Consider the following 23,028-nt stretch of genomic DNA (forward strand, 5'->3'; position numbering starts at 1 on the left):
TGTGGTCGGTGTGTGAAAAACGACTCTAATTGAATGTATGGATTCGGTGCTGCAGCTCCAATCTAAACCCGAACCTCACAGGATTCCGCGACATGGGTTATGAAGATGCACATGGAGAGTTATGAACCAAACAGAGAGAATGTGACCGGAGGGTCCGACGGTGTACCTTTGGGCATCCTCGTGAGTGGGGGGTCGCAGCACTCCATGTGGAAGCCTCGGTCGCACGAGTCGCAAAACAACATGTTCTCCTAGGGTGGGAGGGGTGCGGTCGGGATAGGGGTGAAGGGGACACAAATTAAGTAAATGAGTCCATTAGCCACTAAAAGTACTAATCCACTTTGCCATTATCCCTGTAATCTGTTTAAGGTCATTGCCGTGTTTGTGTAGGAAGCAAAGTGGTCATTTTCTTTACCCACCGGGGTAAAGAAAATGACGCTATAAAGATTTAACGACACACAGTCGATATCTCCTCATTTTGTTTTATTTCCAGAGCCAATGACGGGGTTTACGAGCATGCTTTACTCAAGAGCGTGGGTATACGTTATCATTTCAGTGCTGATCACTGGAACCGGAGGTGATTAATACGATCCAAGGCAAGAATCAATAAAGACAAAACCGCAGGGAACTTGACGGTGCATTGCCTGCAGAAAATATGTTGCATTTCAATTTGGGCTGGATGATCACATAAACACTACGGGCATCGCTGCACATGGCCCTCCAACACACAACCAGGCCTCTACTCACCGCGTTCTTGCCCTCGTCCTGGCAGTTGCTGCAGGTCTTGCACTCGATGCACTGCCACCAGAGGGCCTTGACCCTGACCGTGAGCTCCGGGGAGAACTTCAGACAGGACGGGTGGCCTGCAGCACAACAGCACACACGAGACGTCTCAATCGGATAACAACGCAACCTTGAAAGGAAGCTGAGGATTTACTCAGGACAAACAACAAATACTCAAAGACAGTGCGAACACAGGGCATGTCCAGATAAGGACATAAACGAAAAGCCCATGTCACAACCTGCAACACCCGGAGGGAGTGAGGCCTCTTGGGACTAGCTTGGGGTCCTGGTTTGGATCTAGATCGGGGCCCTGGGTCAACACAGGGGGTGTTGGTTCCCTGGTCTGGGTTTACACGTTCGGTCGGCCCGTTGACTCACCGCTGTTTCCGCAGTCGGCGCAGGAGATGAGCTCCTCTGGCTTCTTGTCGCGGTTCTGCTCCTTGGTGCCCAGGCAGAAGCTGCAGATGGGGATGGGCTCAGCGACAGGCTGAGAGGGACGAGAGACAAGAGGGAGAGAGGGAGAGAGAGAGAGAGTAAACATTAGAACCAGGCTGAGAGGGACGAGAGACGTGTGGAGACAAGAGGGAGAGAGAGAGAGAGTAAACATTAGAACCAGGCTGCAAGAGTACGGCCGGGAAAAAGGTGCGCGTTGTTCGGGGCGTGATGGTTTGTGCATGGTGGCAACAAAGGTCACTCCAGTCTGCACGTGTGCAGCGTTATGGAGCGACGGACCATAATGAACAGGACTCGGGGGACCAGAGTGCAGGACGCGTGCGCACGTGGGGCTTCAGGTGCTTATGTTTGCCCTGAAGCATGCCACTTGGATGCTCAAGAGCCTAGGGTGATGTAATCGTGTATCTTAACGTTCCTCTGTATATAGACACCCATGCCCACTCACACACACACACATGGATCGCCATGGTTTCCTGGTGCTTGTGCGTACACGGAAAGTTGTGTGCATGTGAAGGTGTGCGTATGTCTGCATATATATTCTTGGCAAGCCGTGGTCTCACTGCTGGTCTGGGGTAAAGAAAAACAACCTCTACCTAAAATACAATAAACAACAATTTCAAAACCTCATAAGACAGCATAATTCTTCGGCTGAGGTTAGAAAAACGTCTCCCCTGGCTGAGAGGGTATGGTAATGTGGCAGTGGTCAAAGAGCGGTTGTGGGGGTCTGTGCACAGCGCTCCACACAGGCAGGTCCAGGCAGGGAGGAGACAGGGACAACCGCTTGATTTATTGGGTTCATTTCCCCCCTCTGAGTCACCTCACATCCAGGCACACACACAGAGGACACTAGCAAGGTGGTGTGTGTGTGTGTGTGTGTGTGTGTGTGTGTGTGTGTGTGTGTGTGTGTGTGTGTGTGTGTGTGTGTGTGTGTGTGTGTGTGTGTGTGTGTGTGTGTGTGTGTGTGTGTGTGTGTGTGTGTGTGCGCGCGCGTGCGCGTGTGTTTAAATGAGGGGGAGAGACAGACAAACTGAAGGATGAAGCAGTGGAAAGGAAGGGTATGGGTACAGCGATAAGCATTAGCGGCAGAGCCTTCTTTTATTTCCTCCAGCTCAATTATGTCTTAATGTAAAACCTGGGACTGTGTTATATAAGTAATAGTTCATGAGCCTCGCGGCTATAATATATCTCCTTGGTACACTACATTATGCATAATACAATCACAAAAGCTAGTCAAAGGTTAAGCATCGACACCTCCACATCAGGGAAAGCTGCCTCTACATTTGATTGACCCTTCCACACTTATTAGTTGGGACTTTGTTGTATTTAAATGTGGTAAGGTAAGCAAACAAAACAACACATGCCAGAATGTTGGTCCTGTGTCAACAGGTTGCTCGTCCATTTCACTGAAAATCTGAGGGAAACTTCCAATGGTTCCTTGTTGAAGACAAATGTAATGAAGCAACAACAACTTCGTGCAGTCTTGGGTTATTTCGTTTTGCTTTATCTACAAATTAAAAATAACTCTATTTCAACTATATGGTCACTGAATAATTTAATAACGGCTGTTTTGACCGCATCTAATTGCTTTATGTAATCATCCAAATATATTTCAATGGCACCACAACTGACCGCAATACATTTGAATCTCAGAAAAGTTCAAGTATACCCAGCTGAATACGTTTATTATTTCCAGTTCATGGCAAAAGTGAAGATTGAACCCATAAGTTTGGACGATCACATTCCCACCTTACGCAAACCGAACCAGAGTTCACTTACAAGCAGACCAAGACCTCTGTTTTCAATCTGACCAGATTGTGTTTGTTTGGTCAGAGTTCCCATGCATATACAAAACTCCAAACACTCACCGCACTATGGGGAGAAACACTCCAGGCTTAAATTTAAAACGGAATAAACAGTGCCAGTGTGAAAGCACCTTAAGTGAATCACCGGCGTGCGTTTGCACAAAAAAAACACAAAAGGACCTAAAGAGGAAGTCCCCGCTAAGCACTGGGACCCAGGTGAAACTGATTCAGTTTATATAAAGCCACAGAAACGGAGGGCTAGATTCAAAGAGAGAATGAGACCCAATCAGAGACAACATTCAACTACAGCAATACGGGGCGAGGCGGGAAAAGAAAATGGGCGGACAGAGGAAATGAAAAACAGGGACAGAGGGAAACCGAAAGAGGGCGAGAGGGATAGGAAGAGAGAGGGGAGAGAAAAATGCAGCTTAGAAGCCGCCTGCGTGAGACCAACAACTCAATCACCCTGACACTTAACTCCTTGTGCACCAGAGGTCAACCTCACACGCCCGCCTTCTCGTGATCGAGTGAGGGGCCAAAAGATAGAGAGCCGATCCCTCACACACACCGAATGCTAGGGAAACTAGTTTGTGGACTGCCACTGTAAATGAGACCCAGACCCAAACCGAAAATACAGAAAAAAAACGAAAATCATTCCCGCCACTGTGACAGGAATACAGAGAAAGAGAAACCTCAAATTCCTTCCAACAGCCCACGCCTCTATCTCTATGTGGCTCACACTCTCCTCGTCCCTCTCCCCCCCTGCTATCCCTCCCGTCAGTCCCCCCCCCAGTCTCCCTTCTTTCCTCTCCCCCCCCTCACTGCTCCACCCAAATCTCCCTAAGCCAATATTGGCTGTGAAGGAACTTCCAACAGCCAGTAATCCTCTGGCCGTGTCTGGGATCTGGCGTTTTTTTTTTGTGTGAAGCAAGTAATTGCGCATGTTTCTCTTTCAGGCCAAGTGTCCGCGGGTCGCTATGGCCGGCAGGTTTGCTTTCCTGACGACTCGGCAGGAAAGTTTGCAGAGGGCCGGGGGAAAGGAGCCAGAGACACAAGACACGCCCATGTCAACAGCCAGGCTTGGTGGACTTGACCTGCCGCCCTGTACTAATCCAGTGTCAGAAAACAACCAACACAGAACAGGTTCAGCAGGTTAGGGGTCTGCCTGGGACCGAGTGACAGACAGCAAGGCTCCAGGACACTGGCTTGTAGCAGTTTTGTTTCACGGATAGCAATGCCCAAACACCAAACAATTTAGCCCTAGAGCACGACAGCCAACCGTCTACTTCCTGCTCGAGTCGCGGATAGACAGGCACAATGGGCACTGGACCTGTTGGAATTTTGGTTATTGTTGTGAAGCTTTTCCTTGAAGCATTTCTATGCACGTCTTAAAAGGCATCTTCCCAGTTCAGTCCTTTAATCAAATCTTGGGCTTTGCTTCATCATTCAGACAAAGGCAAAAAATAGTTCTCGTAGTTTTTCTGCATATTCATAGACATAGATATTTGTTTATATCCATTAATAATGGTGTCTGTAACAGCACATTAATAATGGCACTTGTTCATAAGTTGTTTGCCGTCTGACTTACCAGCTGAAGTATTAATATAATAATAGTCGGTCATAAACAGAAGACACAAATATTTGCTTTTCTGAGCCATAAGCTCCAAATATTTGCAGATATTTGTTCTAGATGAATAATGCCGTGTTGATGTCGCTACGTCTTGTTTGTTTGTGCTGCCCAGGCCCCATGCCATTTGTGTTTGTCTACGACAAGGAATCAAACAGAACAACACTGTGGCCTTGTTTAGTTATTTGTTTCAAGATCATCTTGGTACAAGCAGACCCCGGCCAATGGAGACGAGAGAGAGGGCAGAGAAAAGGAGACCAGAGCAGGATATCGGCAAAGTGTAAAGGGCGGAGAGAGAAAGAGGGATGGGAGGAAAGCACTCCCCTTGTCCTTGTCTTGACTCTAGTCAAGATTTTCATTAGCATGAGACTGATCTCCATGACCCTTCCCAACACACACACACACACACACACACACACACACACAGTGCAATTTTTCAACAAATCAACAATAAGAAAATTGTATATTTAAACCTGGGCCTCATACGCACGTCTCGAACACATGCGCAAACACACAAGGAGGAGGAAGTATGGATTTCTGTTGGCGACAGGCTGCTGATGGCAAGCGAACACTGCTCAACGTCCCTGGTGGTGTCGTCCAACAGCTGGTGGTCCACATCCCGGTCAGCAGCTCTTTAAATACCTCTGGCTCACGCCAAGACCCTCGCAGCATTCTCCCAGCACGCTAATGTAACGTTACAGCACCTCACTCTCCTGGCAGGGCTGTTCAGAAGGCCAATTCCTCCACTGAAAACAAACTAAACACTAATCGCAGTTCCAGAGTTTGTAACCTGCAAAGTGGATGCCAACAGGAAACGCTGGAGAGCGACTGCCAAAAGGCAAAGCGTTACAGTCTACCGTATTTATCAAAAAATGGACAATTAGATGTACAATACATCACATCAAAAGCTGTAAAAATGAGGATCCAGCTAAAACAACTGGCCAGGGAATATAAAGATAATATACATCTTCTGCTAAAGAAAGCCGTCTCTCAAACCCTTAAAGATTAGTTATGGTTGGATGTCGACACAACGCAATGACCACCCAGTCGCTTCAAGCAGTAGTGAACCTCTTTTGGTTCTGCGTCGGGTTTTGGTAAGCGGCCCAATCACAGCCCTTGCTGCTGCGTCGACTCGATGCAAGGCTAACATTTTTGGGAGGTGCACGTCAGGCCCTTGCGGTGGACGCAAGGAGGGTCCGCAAAGACGTAATGTGTCCGTAAACCCTCTTGTGTTGCATCGACAATCAACCATAACTAAGCCTTTACTCCTAAAATTGTGTAGTGTGGTAATCTCCACCCCTCAGTTTGTGCGGCATGTTCCCGAATGAAGAGAAGCACCCATCAGCAGAGAGGAAGGAAGAGAAAGGAGAGGGATGCATCTCAGGCATGTAATCGATGTCTGGAGGCATTTTGTCGTCACCGTCCCCTCAGCGGCTACACCTAGTGTGTTCACCTTGAACAAACGCTAACGACTGCAACTACGAGGACGTGTTTGTGTGTGACGGAGCCTTTGTGTGGACGGATGGATCCGGGGACGGGTGGGGCATTACATGGTGGATAAATACGCCCATTACAGCTTGTGACGACCTGCGTCTAATGCGACACCGCGATTACCTCTTCAGAGAACAGGAGCCATTAGCCAGACTGCCGGCATCAGCCTGACTAGTTAGGAGAGATCAACAGCACATTTGGAGGGAAATGGCGACAACACCCCCCTACCCACACACACACCGTGCACAGTGGATGCGTGTGCGAGTGTGATATTTTCACACGTCCCCTGGATGACACCCGGCGGCGGGCCATGGGGAACTCTGGTTCACCCCGCTCCAGCTGCTCAGGAGGGCAACCGCGGGGCAGAGAGATTGCTCTCCACCAATATGACGGCTGTGGGACGTCTATCGCGCACGCGCACGCAGACACACACACACACACGCAGACACACACACAGACACACACACACACACACACACGGGGCCATGGCCGCCTGTTCCCGTCCAAATGGCCATAGCCTCATATTGCTAACGGGTGCTCTGGGAGGCAACCATGTTTGATATCCAGGAGTCTGTGACCCCTTGGTGACTCCGCTTTCCCGCCCCCCTTCAGCTCCCCCTCCATGGCCTGGCAATGACCCCCTATGGGGGGGGGGGGGGGGTCCATAGTGCTCCAGCTAAACCAAGGCGATGGGGAGTATACAAATATCCCCCAACACCACCATGGGGTAAACGCTGTGCTTAGCAATTTGTTCTTTTTCCCTTACTGTGACCTTTCTTCCCCCTCTGAAGATCATAACGGCTCACGATGGCAAGCAAAGGACAATACCATACTGACAGTCAGTGGAGATAGTGCACACATACACACACACACACACACACACACACTACACATTCCCACGTAAACCAGGGTATACCTCATGTTTTCATCGGCTATTGGTGTGCATTGAAGACTCCAATGGTGTCATCAATATTTAATCCATTACAGATGTAATGCCAGTCACCTCTGACTCAGACATCCTTAACAAAATAGAGACTGCAGTGCAGACAGTAACTGAAGCATGCAAGCTCAATATTTTGCCAATAACAGTGTCTGCTCTGCACAACCCCAGAATAGTACAATATAACTGACAGATACAACCTTAAACACAACATATCAAGTAGATATCATAATCTTTAATGGTTGATGCCTTCTGCTGATAGATATCTCTAGGGTGAGAACAACACATACAGGAAGCAGAGCGAGAGGGCGAGAACAATGCAAATAAAACACTTCCTTCTTGCAGCGCCATCAACAAATGAAAAAACTATTAACCATTAACACCCCATCATAAACAAAGCAAATAAACAACTACCACCAACAGGGTGTGGTTCCTTGTCACCCTTGCACTACCAGAGTAGAGCTGGTCACTGGTGAGGGTTGAGCAACCGGGCCAGACAGGACCATGTGACCCCTCTGCTCTCTGGGTTAATCCCATGGAGCGTGTGTGTATATCCTTACCAAGCAGTCGCCATGGCCACACACAAACACCTGTCTGGCTAAAGGCGGTCAAACGCAAACCACATCACAGCATGTGTGGGCATAGAGCAGTGCGATATATCTATATTTAACCATACGCTAGTATTTTACATCATTCTGATCCTGCTTTACTCTCACTACACGTGCGCGACAAATACAGAAATCAACCTGCTAATTTTTTTTCAAAAGTTTGTTATTTTGAAGAAAAAAAAAGCACGGTTGAAGATTTGAAATTTGAAACTGTGTCTATTACTTAAATATTTATTTAGCTTTTTATACGTAAATATATTTAATTTTTTGTTTTTCATTTGTGACAGTCTTGCTCTATGTCAATTCCAAATAAGACAAAAACAGGAAGTGCCTTATTTATTGATTTGTATTTAGTTGAAAGGGTTATTAAAAGTAGTCATGAGGGATGTGGTTATTCCGGGTAGACACATTTCATAGTATTTACAGAAAATGTACTATATCGCAATATAAATTGTTATCGAGATATGAAATTACCCATATGGTGATAGAAGATTTTGTCCACATCGCACAGCCCTATGTGGGCACTGGGGTTGATTATGCGACTTTATTTATGTGAGTGCAATCCCATCTCACCAGTCAAAGTCTACAGCTACAAGTGGCTCAATCCAATAGCGCGCCGACAATGTAGGCGTTACGCTTTGTAGTAACCCGGGTAGGTTTCCCATGGGTGGTCCTGTTCCACATGTCATTGCCTCCCTCTTTCAACACGCTTCCCTCACTGCCCTGTCCATCAAGGCACAAAAGATATCAGGCTGTCCAAATACATTTGCTATAGTTTAAAAAGAGTCACGTTTTACGTTTGTTACAGCAACTCGCCTGTCCATCAACAGATCCAGACAGTGGAGACTTCCTGGGCCTATGGGCCGAGACCACTGACTGAACCCTGGGGGGGAACTCTGAACCAAGACATTTGGCGAGGCCTTAGAGAGGAACAGCCCCTGTGGCACTGGGAACAAATCTGTGGAACAAAAAAGGTTTACAAACCAAACAAATCAAAAATGTAAACACCAGTCCCAATGAAAACACACGGCAGGCTGTCACAGAAGTGGGGTAGGGCATGGTTCCTGAGGCTTTGTCACTAGGCATGGCCAGAGGCCCTCAAGCTATCCCATCAAGTTATGGGTAACGTACATCCTGTATTTTGTAAGACAAAACTATTATACCATCTCTATAAATCGAAGATTATGACAAAGTATAGTGACGTATGATATGCTGTATCGAGTGTGTTTGTGTTCAACCACCACCGTATCCTCAAGGTGTGTGTTTGTATGTGCATGTGCGTGTTACACCCAGGGAGGGAGGAATACATTGATTCACAAAAACAAGTTGGATAATAAGCGGGAACATCACCGCTTAATGTTTCACCTCTGGATTCACCCTGGTTTGCCCGGCCAGACACCCAACACGGATCTCTTTGTTCCAATGACAAAGGCTAGCAGGATGCTGTGTGTGTGGCGTATCGCACTGCACTGCAGTACATCCAAACTGTGTTTGTGGTTCACCCTGCAAACCAAGTACTAAGTAACTGTGTTTTTTTGTTGTAACTGACGTCAACTAAGTATCAACAATGGCGCACACAAGCAGTGGTTGACCACTGGTCACTTTTGTTGAGAATTGTAGACCGTGTGTGGGCCTCGGTTTGGGGATACAGGTCGTATGAATTGACCCAAGCAAACATATTCCTTTTTTACTTGAAAACAACCCTAGGATACATGTGTTTGCATAGATCTTTGTGCGACTGCGACTTGTTATGTTTACGCATGTTAGCACAGGGTCCAGTGTGTTTTTAAACCCGCTAGTGCAGCCCTGCACACAAGAAGTGACAGTCAATTTGCATCTTCCTCAGTAAACCGTTACTGTGTGCGGACGCATGTGTGTGCGGATGTGTATGCGCGTGTCCCTGCCCCTTTGAGCAGGAGAGGTTAGCGGCTGGCTGCTCTATGATCAGGTTACACCAGTGGGTGTGTTCCACCGCTCCTCTGTCGCCTGCATGTCTGAATCTCCTTCTTCCACTCCTTTGCTCTGCATCATCCCGCACCACCACATCCCGCACCACCACCACCGCTACACACACACACACACACACACACACACACACACACACGCACGCGCGCACACACACACTAACACAAACACACGCCCGTAGCTCCCCCTCTTTTTTCTTTCACTGTCTGGTTGGAGAGCAGGGAGGCACAGAACATGCGTCATCCGGACCTCTTCCGATGGTACCACAAAACACCACAATACACCACACTTCACTCACTCTGTCTCTTCCTTCCTCCGGTCCACGTCTCTGGTTCCTCCTGTACCCCTCTCGCTCACCTCCCACCTCTTTCCGTCTCATACCTACCGACAACTTCTGACGAGGAGCAGCCCAGCAGCTGGTTCGCAATCCCAGCAGGGGTCCTCGGAAACCATGAGACTCTCCCGCTCCATCTTTTACCCTCTCTTTCTCCCCCGCCCCCCCCTTTCACAGTCTCTTCGACCTCTTCCCTCACAAGACACTAGGCTACTTTTGTACAGAGCTGAGGAGCCGCCTTCTACCCAGACGGAGAGACTCGTCTCACTCGCTGCACAAAGGAAACACAACACACCCACACACACACACAAACACACACACGCGCACTCACACGCGCACCCCTGGAAGTGTCTTTCATACCCAAACATCTGACAGAGAAATCCAACACGAGCAGAGTTCCAGGTCCTGAGCTAAACTTAACATGCCCTTCACACCCAGTGTTGCGGACAGCCTAGCCATATCCCGGAGCAGGGCAATAGACAAGTGATGCACAACTGAAAGATGCTTTAATAAGCAGGGTTCAAAGCGTCGGCTGGAGATACATTATCACATCTCACTCAGCGCTGCACGTCCCAGAAGTCCGGCTAGCGGTGGAGCAGAACATCATGAGTAAGTCTTGGTGATAAACGTCTGAAACTGCCAAAGTTATGGATTGCCAAGGAGTAGCCCAAAGGCTTGAATCATGCTGTATGCACTGCAGGACATGTCTCTATATTTAAATGGAGGTGTAAGGGCAGATGAAGGACATAGGATCTTCAAGCGTATCCTTTTTTTTGCCGAAAATGTATACCGATAGCACTATAGACTTTAGCTACACTTGTCTAAATCCACAAATTCCAGAATATAACCAGAAACTTTCTGAAAAGATATTAAGGCAGGAGGGACATCTCAAACCAAAATGCTTTTTCTAAAGCCAAATCTATCCAAATATAAAGTGCATGGGATACCTGTGTGGGCCAACACTACAACCAACTAAGGGGCAAGTAGAAATGTAGTAAATATTGTTCCATCTTGCTCAACTGAGAGAATGGCCTTAACACAGCCATGGTTAACACTGCCAAGCCGAGGCATGTCAGTTGTATAAATGAATATGTTGACAATAGACAACAGTTATTGTTGCCGAGACTGCTAACAACAGATGGGTTGATTGCAATTAGCAAATCAGGCCACTTGGCAAGAGGGTGTTTGGGATGTAATGGCGTGACGCATCAGTGCGAGTGCGCAGGGACGTTACCTTGTCCTTCTCGTGGGGCAGCAGGCGCACGGGGGGCAGTGAGTCGATGGACACCGTGCCGGTCCCGTCCTCGTGCAGGCCGCTCGGGCCGCAGGTGGTGCCGCTGCGGCTGACCAGGCGAAACAGCGGGCCCTCCTTCTTGACGCGGCCGTGGGCCACCGCTCGCTTCAGGGCCACCCTCAGCTGCTGGTGGAAGAGGCCCGGCCCGATGGAGCCGCTGCCCGACAGGTAGGCCGCCACGTCCGCCTGGCATTTCAGGAAGCGCTCCACGCTCCTGTGGGTGGAGCCGCCGGCCTCGTGAAGCCCGTCCAGGGCCCGCTTGATCAGCTTGTTCCAGTCCAGCCCCGGCTTCTTGTGGGAGTGTGAATGAGAGTGTGAATGGGAGTGGGAGGAGCTACCTCCGCCTCCGCTACTGTTCCCGCCCCCGCTGCTGCCGCCACCACCTCCAAGCCCACTGCGGGGCTTGGGCAGGGCCAGGCGCCCTGGGTTCTCGGGGTCCTTATAGGAGTTGAGTCCCTTGTTGGAGATCTTGAGGATAGTGCCATCCTTGACACTGAGCTCCAACTGCTCCAGAACCGTCTTGCGGTCCAGCCCGTGCAGCATGGACACGGCATTGCAGATGCGCTCCTCCGACGGCCGCTGCTTTTGCTTCTTCACCTTCTTGATGGCCTCTAGGATCCATGTGGTGTACGTGGGGTTAGCTAACTTCACCATGGCTGCAGTCGGGGATGGGCGCAGAGGCCCCCTTTGAGGCCTGACTGCGATGTCCACAAACAAGAAAAGTATGTATTCAAAGACTTATTTGGGAATGGAAGGGGTGGGGAAGGGAAGGGGTAGGGGGGCTGAAGGCCCAGGGAGGACCTGGCCTGCACCCTTTAGCGCTACGGCTGCTCCTCTCTCCTCCCCGAAGCCTCTACCTTCCGACTAGCCCTTGTCCTGGGGCCGCGCAGAGAATGCCTCAGAGTCCAAGTGTGAGTAGCACGGTAGGGAGCAGCTCACCATAGCATAAGCTTCCGAGATACAACCCCCGCCTAAATGGTTACGAGCCGGTCCAGCCACCAGCCTCTCCCGGTGAGGCGGCGCAGCCTGGCTGAGAACAGCGTTTCAGGGATGGAGCTTCAGCTGTGCTCAACAACGAAGCGTTTCTGCGTCCACCGGTGACAAAACGCGTCCAACTAAAGCGTTGGATCACTCCTGGCGAAAACCAAAATAAAATGGCTTTTCCTCCCAAGGGAGGGGTACAATGACCAGAGTCTCTCTCAGGAAAATCTCCCTTTTGTTTCAGGATATTTTTCTCAGATGAAAGAGGTCCAGAAAATGGAAGAAAAAAACAATATTAGTTTCTGTGGAATTGATAGGACGACGATGGTCGATTGGGTTCCCTTGTCTTTTCTTATTCAGCGGGCAGGGCTTCTCGGGTCGGGGACCAACCATAGATCTCACCCCAGGAAGCAGCCCGCACTGATCACCTTCATGCCCATCGCACTTTAGTAGCCGACACACCCTGCAAAAACAGAGAACACACAGAAAGGTCAGCAAATCGCCACTCTAATACAATCAATGTGTATGTGTACTTTTTAACAATCATATTATTAACTTGCTTTCCACAAAGGGTGAGGCTCTAATTTAACAAAGAACCAAAAAAAGTGTGATCACTTTCGGATATGCATTATTTGATGCTGAAGTGCGCACCACGGTTAAGGCATAAACACAGGACACAATCGAACGGGATTTTATGGACACCTAAGTTTGACCGTATATTTAGACCAATAGATACAATAATCCCGACAGTGCATTGAATTGCTGAGATACTGGCATTCTGCAGTCAACAGAAGCAGCAAAATAACATGCTTGTCCAATGTAAGTCAATAATATCCGTTTTGTTATCCAACTTATCTAGACCTAGGATAAGTGACAGGTGGGACCACAACATAATCTAGTCTCAAACTTCTGTGATTTGACACAATCATATTCCTGATATGGTGCTCTCTCAATCACTCTTCAAACTATAACGATAGATCTAGTACCTGATATTGTCCGTTTATAGATCATATATCATGACTTTAGAGCCTCATTTACAGTAGACATTGAAATTAAAGCCCAAGCTAACATTTGCCAACATAAACGTGATCCAGTCAAAACACAGGTTGTTAGCAAACATTAGCTTAAATGCTACTGAAATTAAAAAGATAGTACCAGCAGCGATTCGTATCATTGATTGGTTACCAGCCCTGTTTACACTCCGCTTGTAAAGAACTATCTGACACCAGATCTGACACCAGATCTTCCCGCGAACTGCTGTTGTTTAGCAAGCTGGTGTCACCAGCTAGCTCACAAGCTAACCCTGGTTCCCCTGGAATGGGTATGTTACTACAACATGCTAGCTCAAAACATAAACATCATGAAAGAAACGCACGCCAGAGGTTCGCCTTCACAGCGCCAAAATATTTCACGGCGGCCCCCGTTTCAAACAATAACAGCCTCCGCGTCGGAACAATCGCAACGGTTAATCTCGTTTTCTAAATTATATACCAATATTGACCAAGATCGCGGCCTTCCAAAAATAGGCACAATGCAAGTTACAGACGGCCATAACGGCTAACTGGCAAGTGCAAAAAGAAAATAGCTTTGATGCATTAATGTTCCAGTGTAGCCCGCTCTGTGTGTCTGTCGGGCCTCCTCGTTCTGCCTCGCGTGCGGGCGAGTCGCCCATCGCCCGCGAGACGCGTCCCTACACACAGTCCCCACCTCGCGACTTCCTTCCTCCATCCGCCGCCCTCCCACGTACAGCCTGCGGTGCGGTGGAGACAAGGCCGCTGGAGCAAAGTAGGCCTCGGCTCCCCCTCCACCCAGCTGCCCCCCATTACCCCCCCTCACGACCATCTCTCCGTACCCCTTTCCCTCTACCTCTCGCGGTTCCCAGAAACCCCGACGAACTGGTCCAGTTCGGGTTTCGAGAGGAAAGCTCCAGCGCAGCGTGATATCCCCTTCCTCCCATATTCGACTCACCGGAATTTCGTGTCGAGTTGCCGAGGAGAACGTGCAAGAAATCCTTCGAATCGGAGACAACAACAAGACTAAAAATGCAGCCAGAGAGCAGAGGCTCCAAAGCTGACGCCATCTTTGAGTGAAACAGGAGCTCGGCTAGTGGGGGAGGGGGGAAAAACTGAGCCGTCAGGGCAAGGGACCGTCTGCATAGTTCTGCCTCTGTTCCGCCTGCAAACGCGGGCGGAGAATTTTTTTTTCTGCAAGGGAAGATGGGCGGGCAGCGGAGTTGTTGCTATGATGGTGGATATCGGTTGCACACATGAAATGGAAGAAAGGGACAGATGGTGGAGTAGGAAAAAGGGTTAGGTGTTTACGCTTCACCGCTGTGCGCGCGCGCGCATACATAGGGAGATTCAAGGGAACGTCTCAATTTACTTCCTACAGCAAGCGTCTACAGGGAAAAATCAAAGCAAGTGAGTGTGGTTTAACGATGGAGGGTATTTAAAGATCAAAGTGAGACACCCTCCTCACTGCCGAGAGAGATCTGCAGTCTATTGTAGCAGCTGTGTTTGCACCGGAAAGCAAAGCACACAGAAACAGATTAAAATATTACAATGGGGCTATCTTGAGTTACACAGCCTATTATGAAGCATTGGAATATGTTTGTAGCGTAATGATCACTAGATGTATTATTTGCCCAACGAAGATTGCGCTATAGTATTTTTAGTAAGTAGCCTAACGTCGCTACATTTAAACATGAAAACAAACATTCAACACTATTCGTGGATGATGTCGTCACGAAATGAAAATCTCGGCAACACAAATCTACAATTGTTACAGGACATGTGCCTGTTACAAAACATAAAATTAAGCACTTTCCTCAACATTTTAAAATGGAAACGGTTTGAAATCGGTCTACTGTTTCCCAAAATGTAGATGTATTAGACATAATCAGATACTCTGAACGCCTCTTATATAAATTGATATCGGACTAATCTCTCAATGATAACAATAAAGTGATTAGCCGAACATGTAATGTAGACATTCCCAAGGTAATAGCCAACTGATCTCAAATTTGTTCAATTAGGCAAGTATCGACTTGGACAGGAAAACTACAACCAATAATTACTACATTGTTGATGTCAATTATTCAATTGATTGCATGAAGTTATAATTTCTTTGAATTGTGAAACCATTGTAGGCTTAAGTTATCGATAGAATATTTTAATTATTTATTATTATGAATAACATTAATTCATTATAACGCACTAATATTAAGATTTTAAAAAGTCGCCCATTATTATAAGGATACACATTATTTGTACCAATTGTTCCCAACAGAGCTGTTACTGGATAACAATACAATATTTAGTGTTAGGCACATTAAACACGTTTATCCCGTTTTATTCAGAGCTGGAACACTTTCTATTACAGTTTGACGGCGAAAGCTCCCTGAGAGCTAATTAAATTACCTGAACATTTGTTTAAATTGATGTGTAGCAGTCCTTTGAGAGGGGTAGTGTTTCAACTAGGAAGCAATTAGACATACGGTTTACCCACGGTAGACGCGTCTTTTCTGCACAGGGGGAATCCGCCCAGAGCACTGTGGTGGTGATCAAATAAAAAACGAATAAGGTCAAACTTTATTTGCTGTTATTTTTGAGGGCTTGCGCAGGGAGCCGTAAATCTCTGGTTAAGCACGCGACGCTAATTATAATTAGCCGTAGTGTTATTACCTAGTTAAATAGTGTTAAGTGTTGATATTCAAATGCCCATTAGTGTTTCTCTCGAGGGTTGACATATTGCATCACAGCGTACAGTATACACCGACTAACAGATGGACAACACTCGTGAGAACGTGGGCTATACCATCAGATCTACGGCTCTCAGCGATGAATTATTAAGAGGCGTGCGCCGCGATCCGCAACACGGGTCACGTTCAACGATCCACACTGGAACAACACAGCAGAGCGAGGGGGAATACATAATCACGTGGCTATGCGTCTGAAGACTGAAGCAGAACATGAAGGGTTACATTCATTATTTATGTGCAGACACACAGAACTTGTGGGTTCACCTTGAATGGCCCAAAAACACAACTGTATGTGTTCCAAAATGTGTCTGTGGTGTGTCACCATTCTTGCACGTCAAAATTGTACGGTACTTAGTAAAAAAGGTTGAATAGAGTATGGTTAATATCAGCTAAAAAGTCCAAGATACTATTTTATGATTGGTTTGCTACAAAACTGACATTAGTGCTGTTTTTAGTTTCGGAAGTCAACGTTTTTTTTTTAAACTAATCTGTGTTTAGAGCCAATGGAGAGGCTTGTAGTTTTTGCACACAAAGCACTATGCCGCTTGAAGAAATCAACCTAGCCAGGAGCTATGAAATACAAAGGGCATGTGAAGGATACAACTTGGTTCTGGGGACATAACACACATACTTGACTGGCTGTGTAATGTTATGCCGTTTTGGGTTTAAAACATTTAGCCCAAAATGTTATATCTTTTGGAGACTGAGAGAGGAGCCAACCACCTAAATCCTAGCAAGAGGTGTTGGTGAAACATCTTTGCAGTCAAACGAAAGCTCATTTGTATAGTTTGGAAGGATTACAAGAGAAAGTGAAAATCCAAAGCAAACAAATAAAATAGAGAAGTTTTATGAGTAAGTAGTTGCCTGATAAAAAAAGCTAATATCAATACAAAGCCTTAAAAAAAAAAATAAAGCCTTGACCAGCCTGTTGAAGATGACATTTATTTAGTTTATTAGATGGGGATGAATTACTATCTACCACACTCTAATCTTTCTAACCATAACCTTTAGGCTGGTAGTAGAAACATCCACACCATCCTACCCCCTAGTGCCTTGCCATGGACATGACTTTGATGTCCTCTGTGGTAGTCATGAGACCTGATGACCTGGTGCAGACCTGTATGACCTTAATGTAAAGCAGGTTACACAGGACCTTGATCTGGTTCCTCAGTGTGTGTTTGTGTTTCTCCAACTTGAGAAACACAAACACACACTGATGCATCTCTTTCCGACAAGTCTCAGAACAGAACTGGACCTCCGCCAAACTAAACATTTTGTTCAGCATCTTGCTTTACTTGCGTTTATGTTGTTGTTGTCCTTTGACCTCTTAAGGCATCTAATATTTAGCCCTTTTATTCATTCGTTTCACTCACTAACCCTGATTATTTATTGTAATTTGTGACTTTCTGACCCTACTGTACTGTCCCCCACGAGATATGAACACTTTCTTGCACTTTGGATTTCTCAACTAAATCAGTTGGCAGTCAATGATTGTGAAGTGCTCTCGAAATAGAACCAGATTGATTGGCTGTTTAGTTTCAGTAATGAGGATGTTTACAACTGAAGCCCAGCTGAGGGGTCCAGAGGCAAGCTTTTGAAACCATGACTGTAGTACCATTCCCCCACACTCCCCTCGCGTTTTGCTCTACTAACAGTCGCAGTAGTGATGAAACAGGACCTGTTGAGATCCCTGCAACTAAGCACAAATGAGAGATAACGAAATGGAACAAATTAAATAACTCCTCCATGAAGTGGAGAGGAGGGAAAGAAAAGTGTTGATTCGGTTCATTCCCCTCGGTCGACCGGAAGAACGGAAACACGCAACCTGCTCGCCACCGGCTCACACAGATGTGAGCGTCTGCGGTCAATCTGTGCCCCAGCGATGCTGTGACCCATATCTTTAGGCCTGTAGGAGTTCTTGTTTGTCGAGGAGGAGGATAGGCGGTGGTCCGAAGGGTGGGGGTGCAGCTGGAGCCCTTAGAGCAGAGACAGACAGCCGTGGACCGGGGCTGTTCTTCCACGTGAACCCTCAAGCTTCCTGCTGGGGCTGGCTCGCTGCCAGCTCCACCAGCTCCACCCCACCTCACACTGCCCTCCTACCAAAGGCAACTGCTGTATAGATAGCCCCCCCCCCCCCCCCACACACACACACCCCTTGGTCTAAATCCAAAGGGACAGACGGCAGCTGGACCGTGAGGTTCTTGCGGTGTAGCTCAGAGTAGCAGACACAAACGCATGCACACACACAAACACACACGCACACACACACACACACACACACATACACAAGGCCTTTACAGTCAACTAGACACACACACATGCGGAGCGACAAGCTGAAAGTGAAGCCAGACACCTTTCCCTCAGAGAGTCGAGTGTTTCTTTGTCTGAACGTAGCGGTGAACCCCACTGCGTTCTCCATTGACAGCCATTGACAGAGTGATTCAAAGAGCCCTTGGAGTACACTCCCAGCAAAAACATAATCATCATTGTGTGTAGCGTCTTTGACAAGGCAATACTCGTCCATAATATCTGAAGAATGAATCCCTGTGCCAGGGAGACGTAAAAGACCATTCCTGGGCAGAAAAAAACAAAAGACACCTTCAACATTTTCAGCTAGACCCGTTGTCTCTGTGTCGATGAAGAGGTAATCATTCATCACTTTCACACCTTGTGGCGGGGCCCACCATTATGTATTCTCTCTTTGTCTCGCCGCCATCAGGTGAGCTAACAAGATTTGTCATAACACACCCCCACACAGAGAGAACTGCAGGAACAGAGCAGCCAAACTCTCCTTGGTAATACACAACAGACAATGGCCTGAGGCATGCAGCAAAAGCCAGAGGCGAATAAAAATAAAAATTGCTTGATGCGACTGCAAGGTGTCGACATGAAAGAGATAAAACATGGACATCGATAAATAATGCAGAATGAAATCGCTTGATGCCATAGGTATGTTGAAGACAGACGGAAAGGTGAGGGCTGAGGGTTTTTTTGTCTCCTCAGTCTAATATCTGCTGGCCGGGAACAGCACACTCAATAAGGTGTTTGTGGTTGCTACTGTCGGTCACATTTCCATTTCCTTGTGGTGCTTTTATTCCAAGTAACTTACAAGTGAGGCTGAGAGCAATCAAAGAATGAAGTCCACTCTGGAGTGTGTGTGCTGCACAATCCTGTTTATAAAGGAAAACTGGACAGCGTTTACAGTAGCTATAGGAGTCAGAAAAGAAAGGTTGCTTAATTAATGCCTAATTAATTAATTCATGTTTTATTGGTCGTCGAGTGCTTTTACATAGAAATAGACAAGTAGTTAAGGAGCAGGTGGGGGTTAGGCATCTGGCTCAAGAGTGGACTGCAGATATTGGAGAATGTGTTTTTTGTTTTGCCATGGGCACAGTAGTCAAATATTGCATATGCTCTGGTCTTTATTTGGGACTGTACTTGAGGACGTTCTGGTCACCCCAAATTAATAAGGGTAACATTGAAAAAACCCTTTTACATGGTTCAAATAAGATGCTTGGGTTGCCAGGCACCATCAGACATGTCTCTCTCTCTCTCTCTCTCTCTCTCTCTCTCTCTCTCTCTCTCTCTCTCTCTCTCTCTCTCTCTCTCTCTCTCTCTCTCTCTCTCTCTCAATCCATTCCACTTTAGGGTCAGGAAACACACAATCATGACAAATGGGACAGGTTTGGTTAATCAACGCCTTATTTAATCAACGTGTCTTATGTTAAAAGTCAGGCAGTTCACAGTCATTTATATTAATGATAACGCTTCTAAATTGTCCTGGGCTAATCAAGGGCCAATAAACAATAAATCTACCAGAAAGGAAAAATGCAGCATCGATCGTCCCTAACTATGTTACGGAGCCAGTCGGGGGCTTGTTGCTATTATGTAAACCTAATGAATCCGTAATTCATTCAATGTACCCTAATTAAAAAATGACACACACACACACATTGAGTGTACAGTCATGCATGTTTTGCGCCCGCGCAAGTGCTAGCAGGAGACAACAGATGTTGTCATGTCACGTAATCCCATAATCAACCCGGTGTCAATTAAAAATCACAGGCTATACTTAAAGAGGTGTAACAATATGGGCTCCATCACGCTCATCGCATGACACCGAATCAAACTGGCTCAGTCCTGTCAGGGAACATCTGCTCACAACAACAGGGAGAGAGAGAGACAGAGACAGAGACAGAGAGAGAGACTGGATTTTTTTTGGACTTGTTTTTGAAGGAAATAAAACCTCACTCATTTTTCCAAACGGAATTGCCACCCCTCGTTTTTGTCCACACCCTCCGGTCCATTGATCCCGTATCCCAATTAATCGGGGTGACCGGCTTGGTCCCTCACATTTGGTGGCACTGGTGGGATCAGTGACGCCAACTGAGAAACTGGAGAGACGAGGGGAAAGACGTGGAAGAGGTGGACAGCGAGGGCTAGGCCGAATCTGGCGCAGACTGGAACAGAGGCTGTCCAGAGCTGATCTACTGGAGATGGAGGAGGAAGAGCTTTTAGACGGCAATGGTGGGGACCAAGCATCGGGCGGAGACCCGCCAGAGGGGTCCGACCTAACTGCTGTGCGTAAGCTCTTGGAGCCGGAGGCGTCCAAGCAGGAGCAGCACTGGAGGAGTGTCTAGATGCAGCTGAACCACCTCAGGGAGGTTTCGAGGCCTTCACCTGCACGACCAGCACCTGAAACGGCACCTGCTGAAGTGAAACCCCTTAAATAAGCCAAGGAATTAGTCCCAGGTGGACCAATCAAGGCCAGTAAGGCCATACCACTTACATGGGGGAACATTCCCTGGCCATGGCTAGATAGACTGACATACTGCCCCATATTGCGGTGGAGGTACAATTTCGACAATCAGTTTGCTGGATTGTGAGAGACGGGGAGAAGAGTTTCACTTTCTCACACCCCCCCTATCCATCACACAGGCAGATGCACTCGCACACATACCAAAGCACATCAACACACTCACAAAAAAGAGGCACTTTAGACAAGAGCACAATCCTACAGCAACATACAACCTCACGACTGTGTTATTTGGCATTCGGGGTGAGCTGCATGGCCCTACCGTGGTACTCTATTCCTTGCAGAGTGATCAATGGAGTCAAACTTCCTACGACCTTGCCTCCACAAGGTCAGATGCCACGCACTAGTTTACCTTTACCCCCCCGAAGACCGCAAATAGTCGAGCCCCTAGGGGCTGTGAATTAATCCCTGACCCCAAGAAGAGACTCATCAACATCCCATGCTTAGTGCAATGAGGGACCTGAAAGCCATCTAATCTCACTGGCAGCACGCAGGGTACATGCAGGTCATTGATAATTACTTTGGATACTCAACACCCAACACCCGGAACATCAGTTTATTTATCACAGCTCTGCCACATCTGTCTGGCTCATTATTCACAGTGGGACCTACGGCAGACAGACGAGGGCGATCGCGGGCCTGTCAGGAAGTCAGCCAGCTGGTCTTTCAGGGTTCTGCGGGTTTACCCTACAGCACAGAATGGATGGAGATGTCACACCTTCATGCCAGCATTAAGTAACGGCTACAAACTAACAGCGGGAACATCCCCATCCCCGGTAAAGCACAGGCTGTCCCAGCTCTTATTGATTAAATGAGTGTGTGTTGTGCGGGAGGCATCACCTGGTTGTCAATAACTTGCACGTCGTGCTGTGACTGTGGCTTGACTTTCGTATTTATTCACTCTTTTTAAATGTCCTTTTGTAAACAACCTGTTATTTATTATCAGCCCACCTCGGGTGTCAAAACAAGGAAAAAGGAGGACAAAGTGTTTGAAGACAGTGAAAGTATGGTTGTCTTTCTGAAGTAAGGGTTGAGGGCAATGATAATTTAAACATGGTTTTTGAACCCATCGCACATAGCTGGGGCGTTTTGGCTCCGTGCAACAGTCGGGATAGCTATGAGAGTCTGTAGGATGAGGATACAATCATTAAAATGTTCCGAACAGTTAAACGCATTGAACTTGTTGATACTACAGGTTACAACTGTCATGCTCAGGGCTCTGTCTCAGGTGGGGAGGACACCCAGGGCACATTAAGTCTGGACAGGCCAGGACACCCTGCAGCACTGCGCAAGCAAGTTATGGCCTCATCAAGGCCTGAGTCACGGACACAAAAGCATCTTATTGTTTGCCATCATGCTTCCTGCTCTCCTATGCTACCGCACCAACAACAAGCGCCAAGCCAACATCACCAAACGTAGCAACACGCCGTGGCGTCATGTGACTGATCTCCTTCTCCCGTTACTACAAATGTTTAGTAATTCAGCGGACACTTTCATCTAAAGACAGTGATGTTAGATATGGAATTGTGCTTTAGACATTGGGGATCAAACCCAGTTCCTTTTGGCAGGAATTTATAGCTCCTTAGCCCCCCCCCACTATCATGTCAACATCTGCTTACCTTCTCATGGTTTCTGCTGGTTCACTATGAAGCCCTCTGAACAAATGAACTTGCCATCACTTAGCTTTGTACCATAGACCCATTATTCAAAGTACAATGAAAACTTCCTGGATTTCACATAATCGGCTCAGCTGTTCTTTATTAAGTTAATCCAAAGTACTTCTAATAAACACCAAATGCCCATAAGGAAGATGAGAACTATCCAGGCAAAAACAGTGCTACACCCCACTCCTGTTTCGCACAGTACCTGTTGAATCTTTAGAAAAGACTTAAAGACAGTATTATAGCGCTACAATCGGCCAATCATTGTCCTAAACTCGTGTTGAGAATAAAGGGATTTAGAGATAAGGATTGAGGTTTACGAGGTGGAGTGTCTGGTGTTGTCTACAGCTGAGAGAGGGAGAGAGAGAGAAATCTGGTTTGCCTATGATAGCCAAACCAGATCACTTAATATCATTCAGCGCTAATTAACTAATTGAAAGACAAAGACCCTGAGTGCAAAGCAGCACATTTGCACATATACGGCCCCTTTGTGTCCGCACCGGAGAAAAGAAAATC

General features: G+C 47.2%; 1 protein-coding gene across 2 annotated transcripts in view; it reads right to left on the minus strand.

The window, feature by feature from the left end:
- Nucleotides 1-14,368, minus strand: part of kat6a (K(lysine) acetyltransferase 6A) — a 29,317-nt gene extending 14,949 nt beyond the window's left edge. For both annotated transcript variants that reach the window (XM_079744947.1, XM_079744946.1), the window contains exons 1-5: nucleotides 14,244-14,368; nucleotides 11,235-12,738; nucleotides 1,159-1,267; nucleotides 745-860; nucleotides 167-248 (exon numbers count right to left, since the gene is read on the minus strand). In XM_079744947.1, the coding sequence (XP_079601073.1) occupies nucleotides 167-248; nucleotides 745-860; nucleotides 1,159-1,267; nucleotides 11,235-11,948 (1,021 nt within the window). In that variant the 5' untranslated portion in view covers nucleotides 11,949-12,738; nucleotides 14,244-14,368. The remainder of the gene's footprint in view (nucleotides 1-166; nucleotides 249-744; nucleotides 861-1,158; nucleotides 1,268-11,234; nucleotides 12,739-14,243) is intronic.
- Nucleotides 14,369-23,028: the final 8,660 nt, after the last annotated feature.

The sequence above is a fragment of the Pollachius pollachius genome (assembly GCF_949987615.1).
Source record: "Pollachius pollachius genome assembly, chromosome: 1".
Taxonomy (NCBI): Eukaryota; Metazoa; Chordata; class Actinopteri; order Gadiformes; family Gadidae; genus Pollachius; species Pollachius pollachius.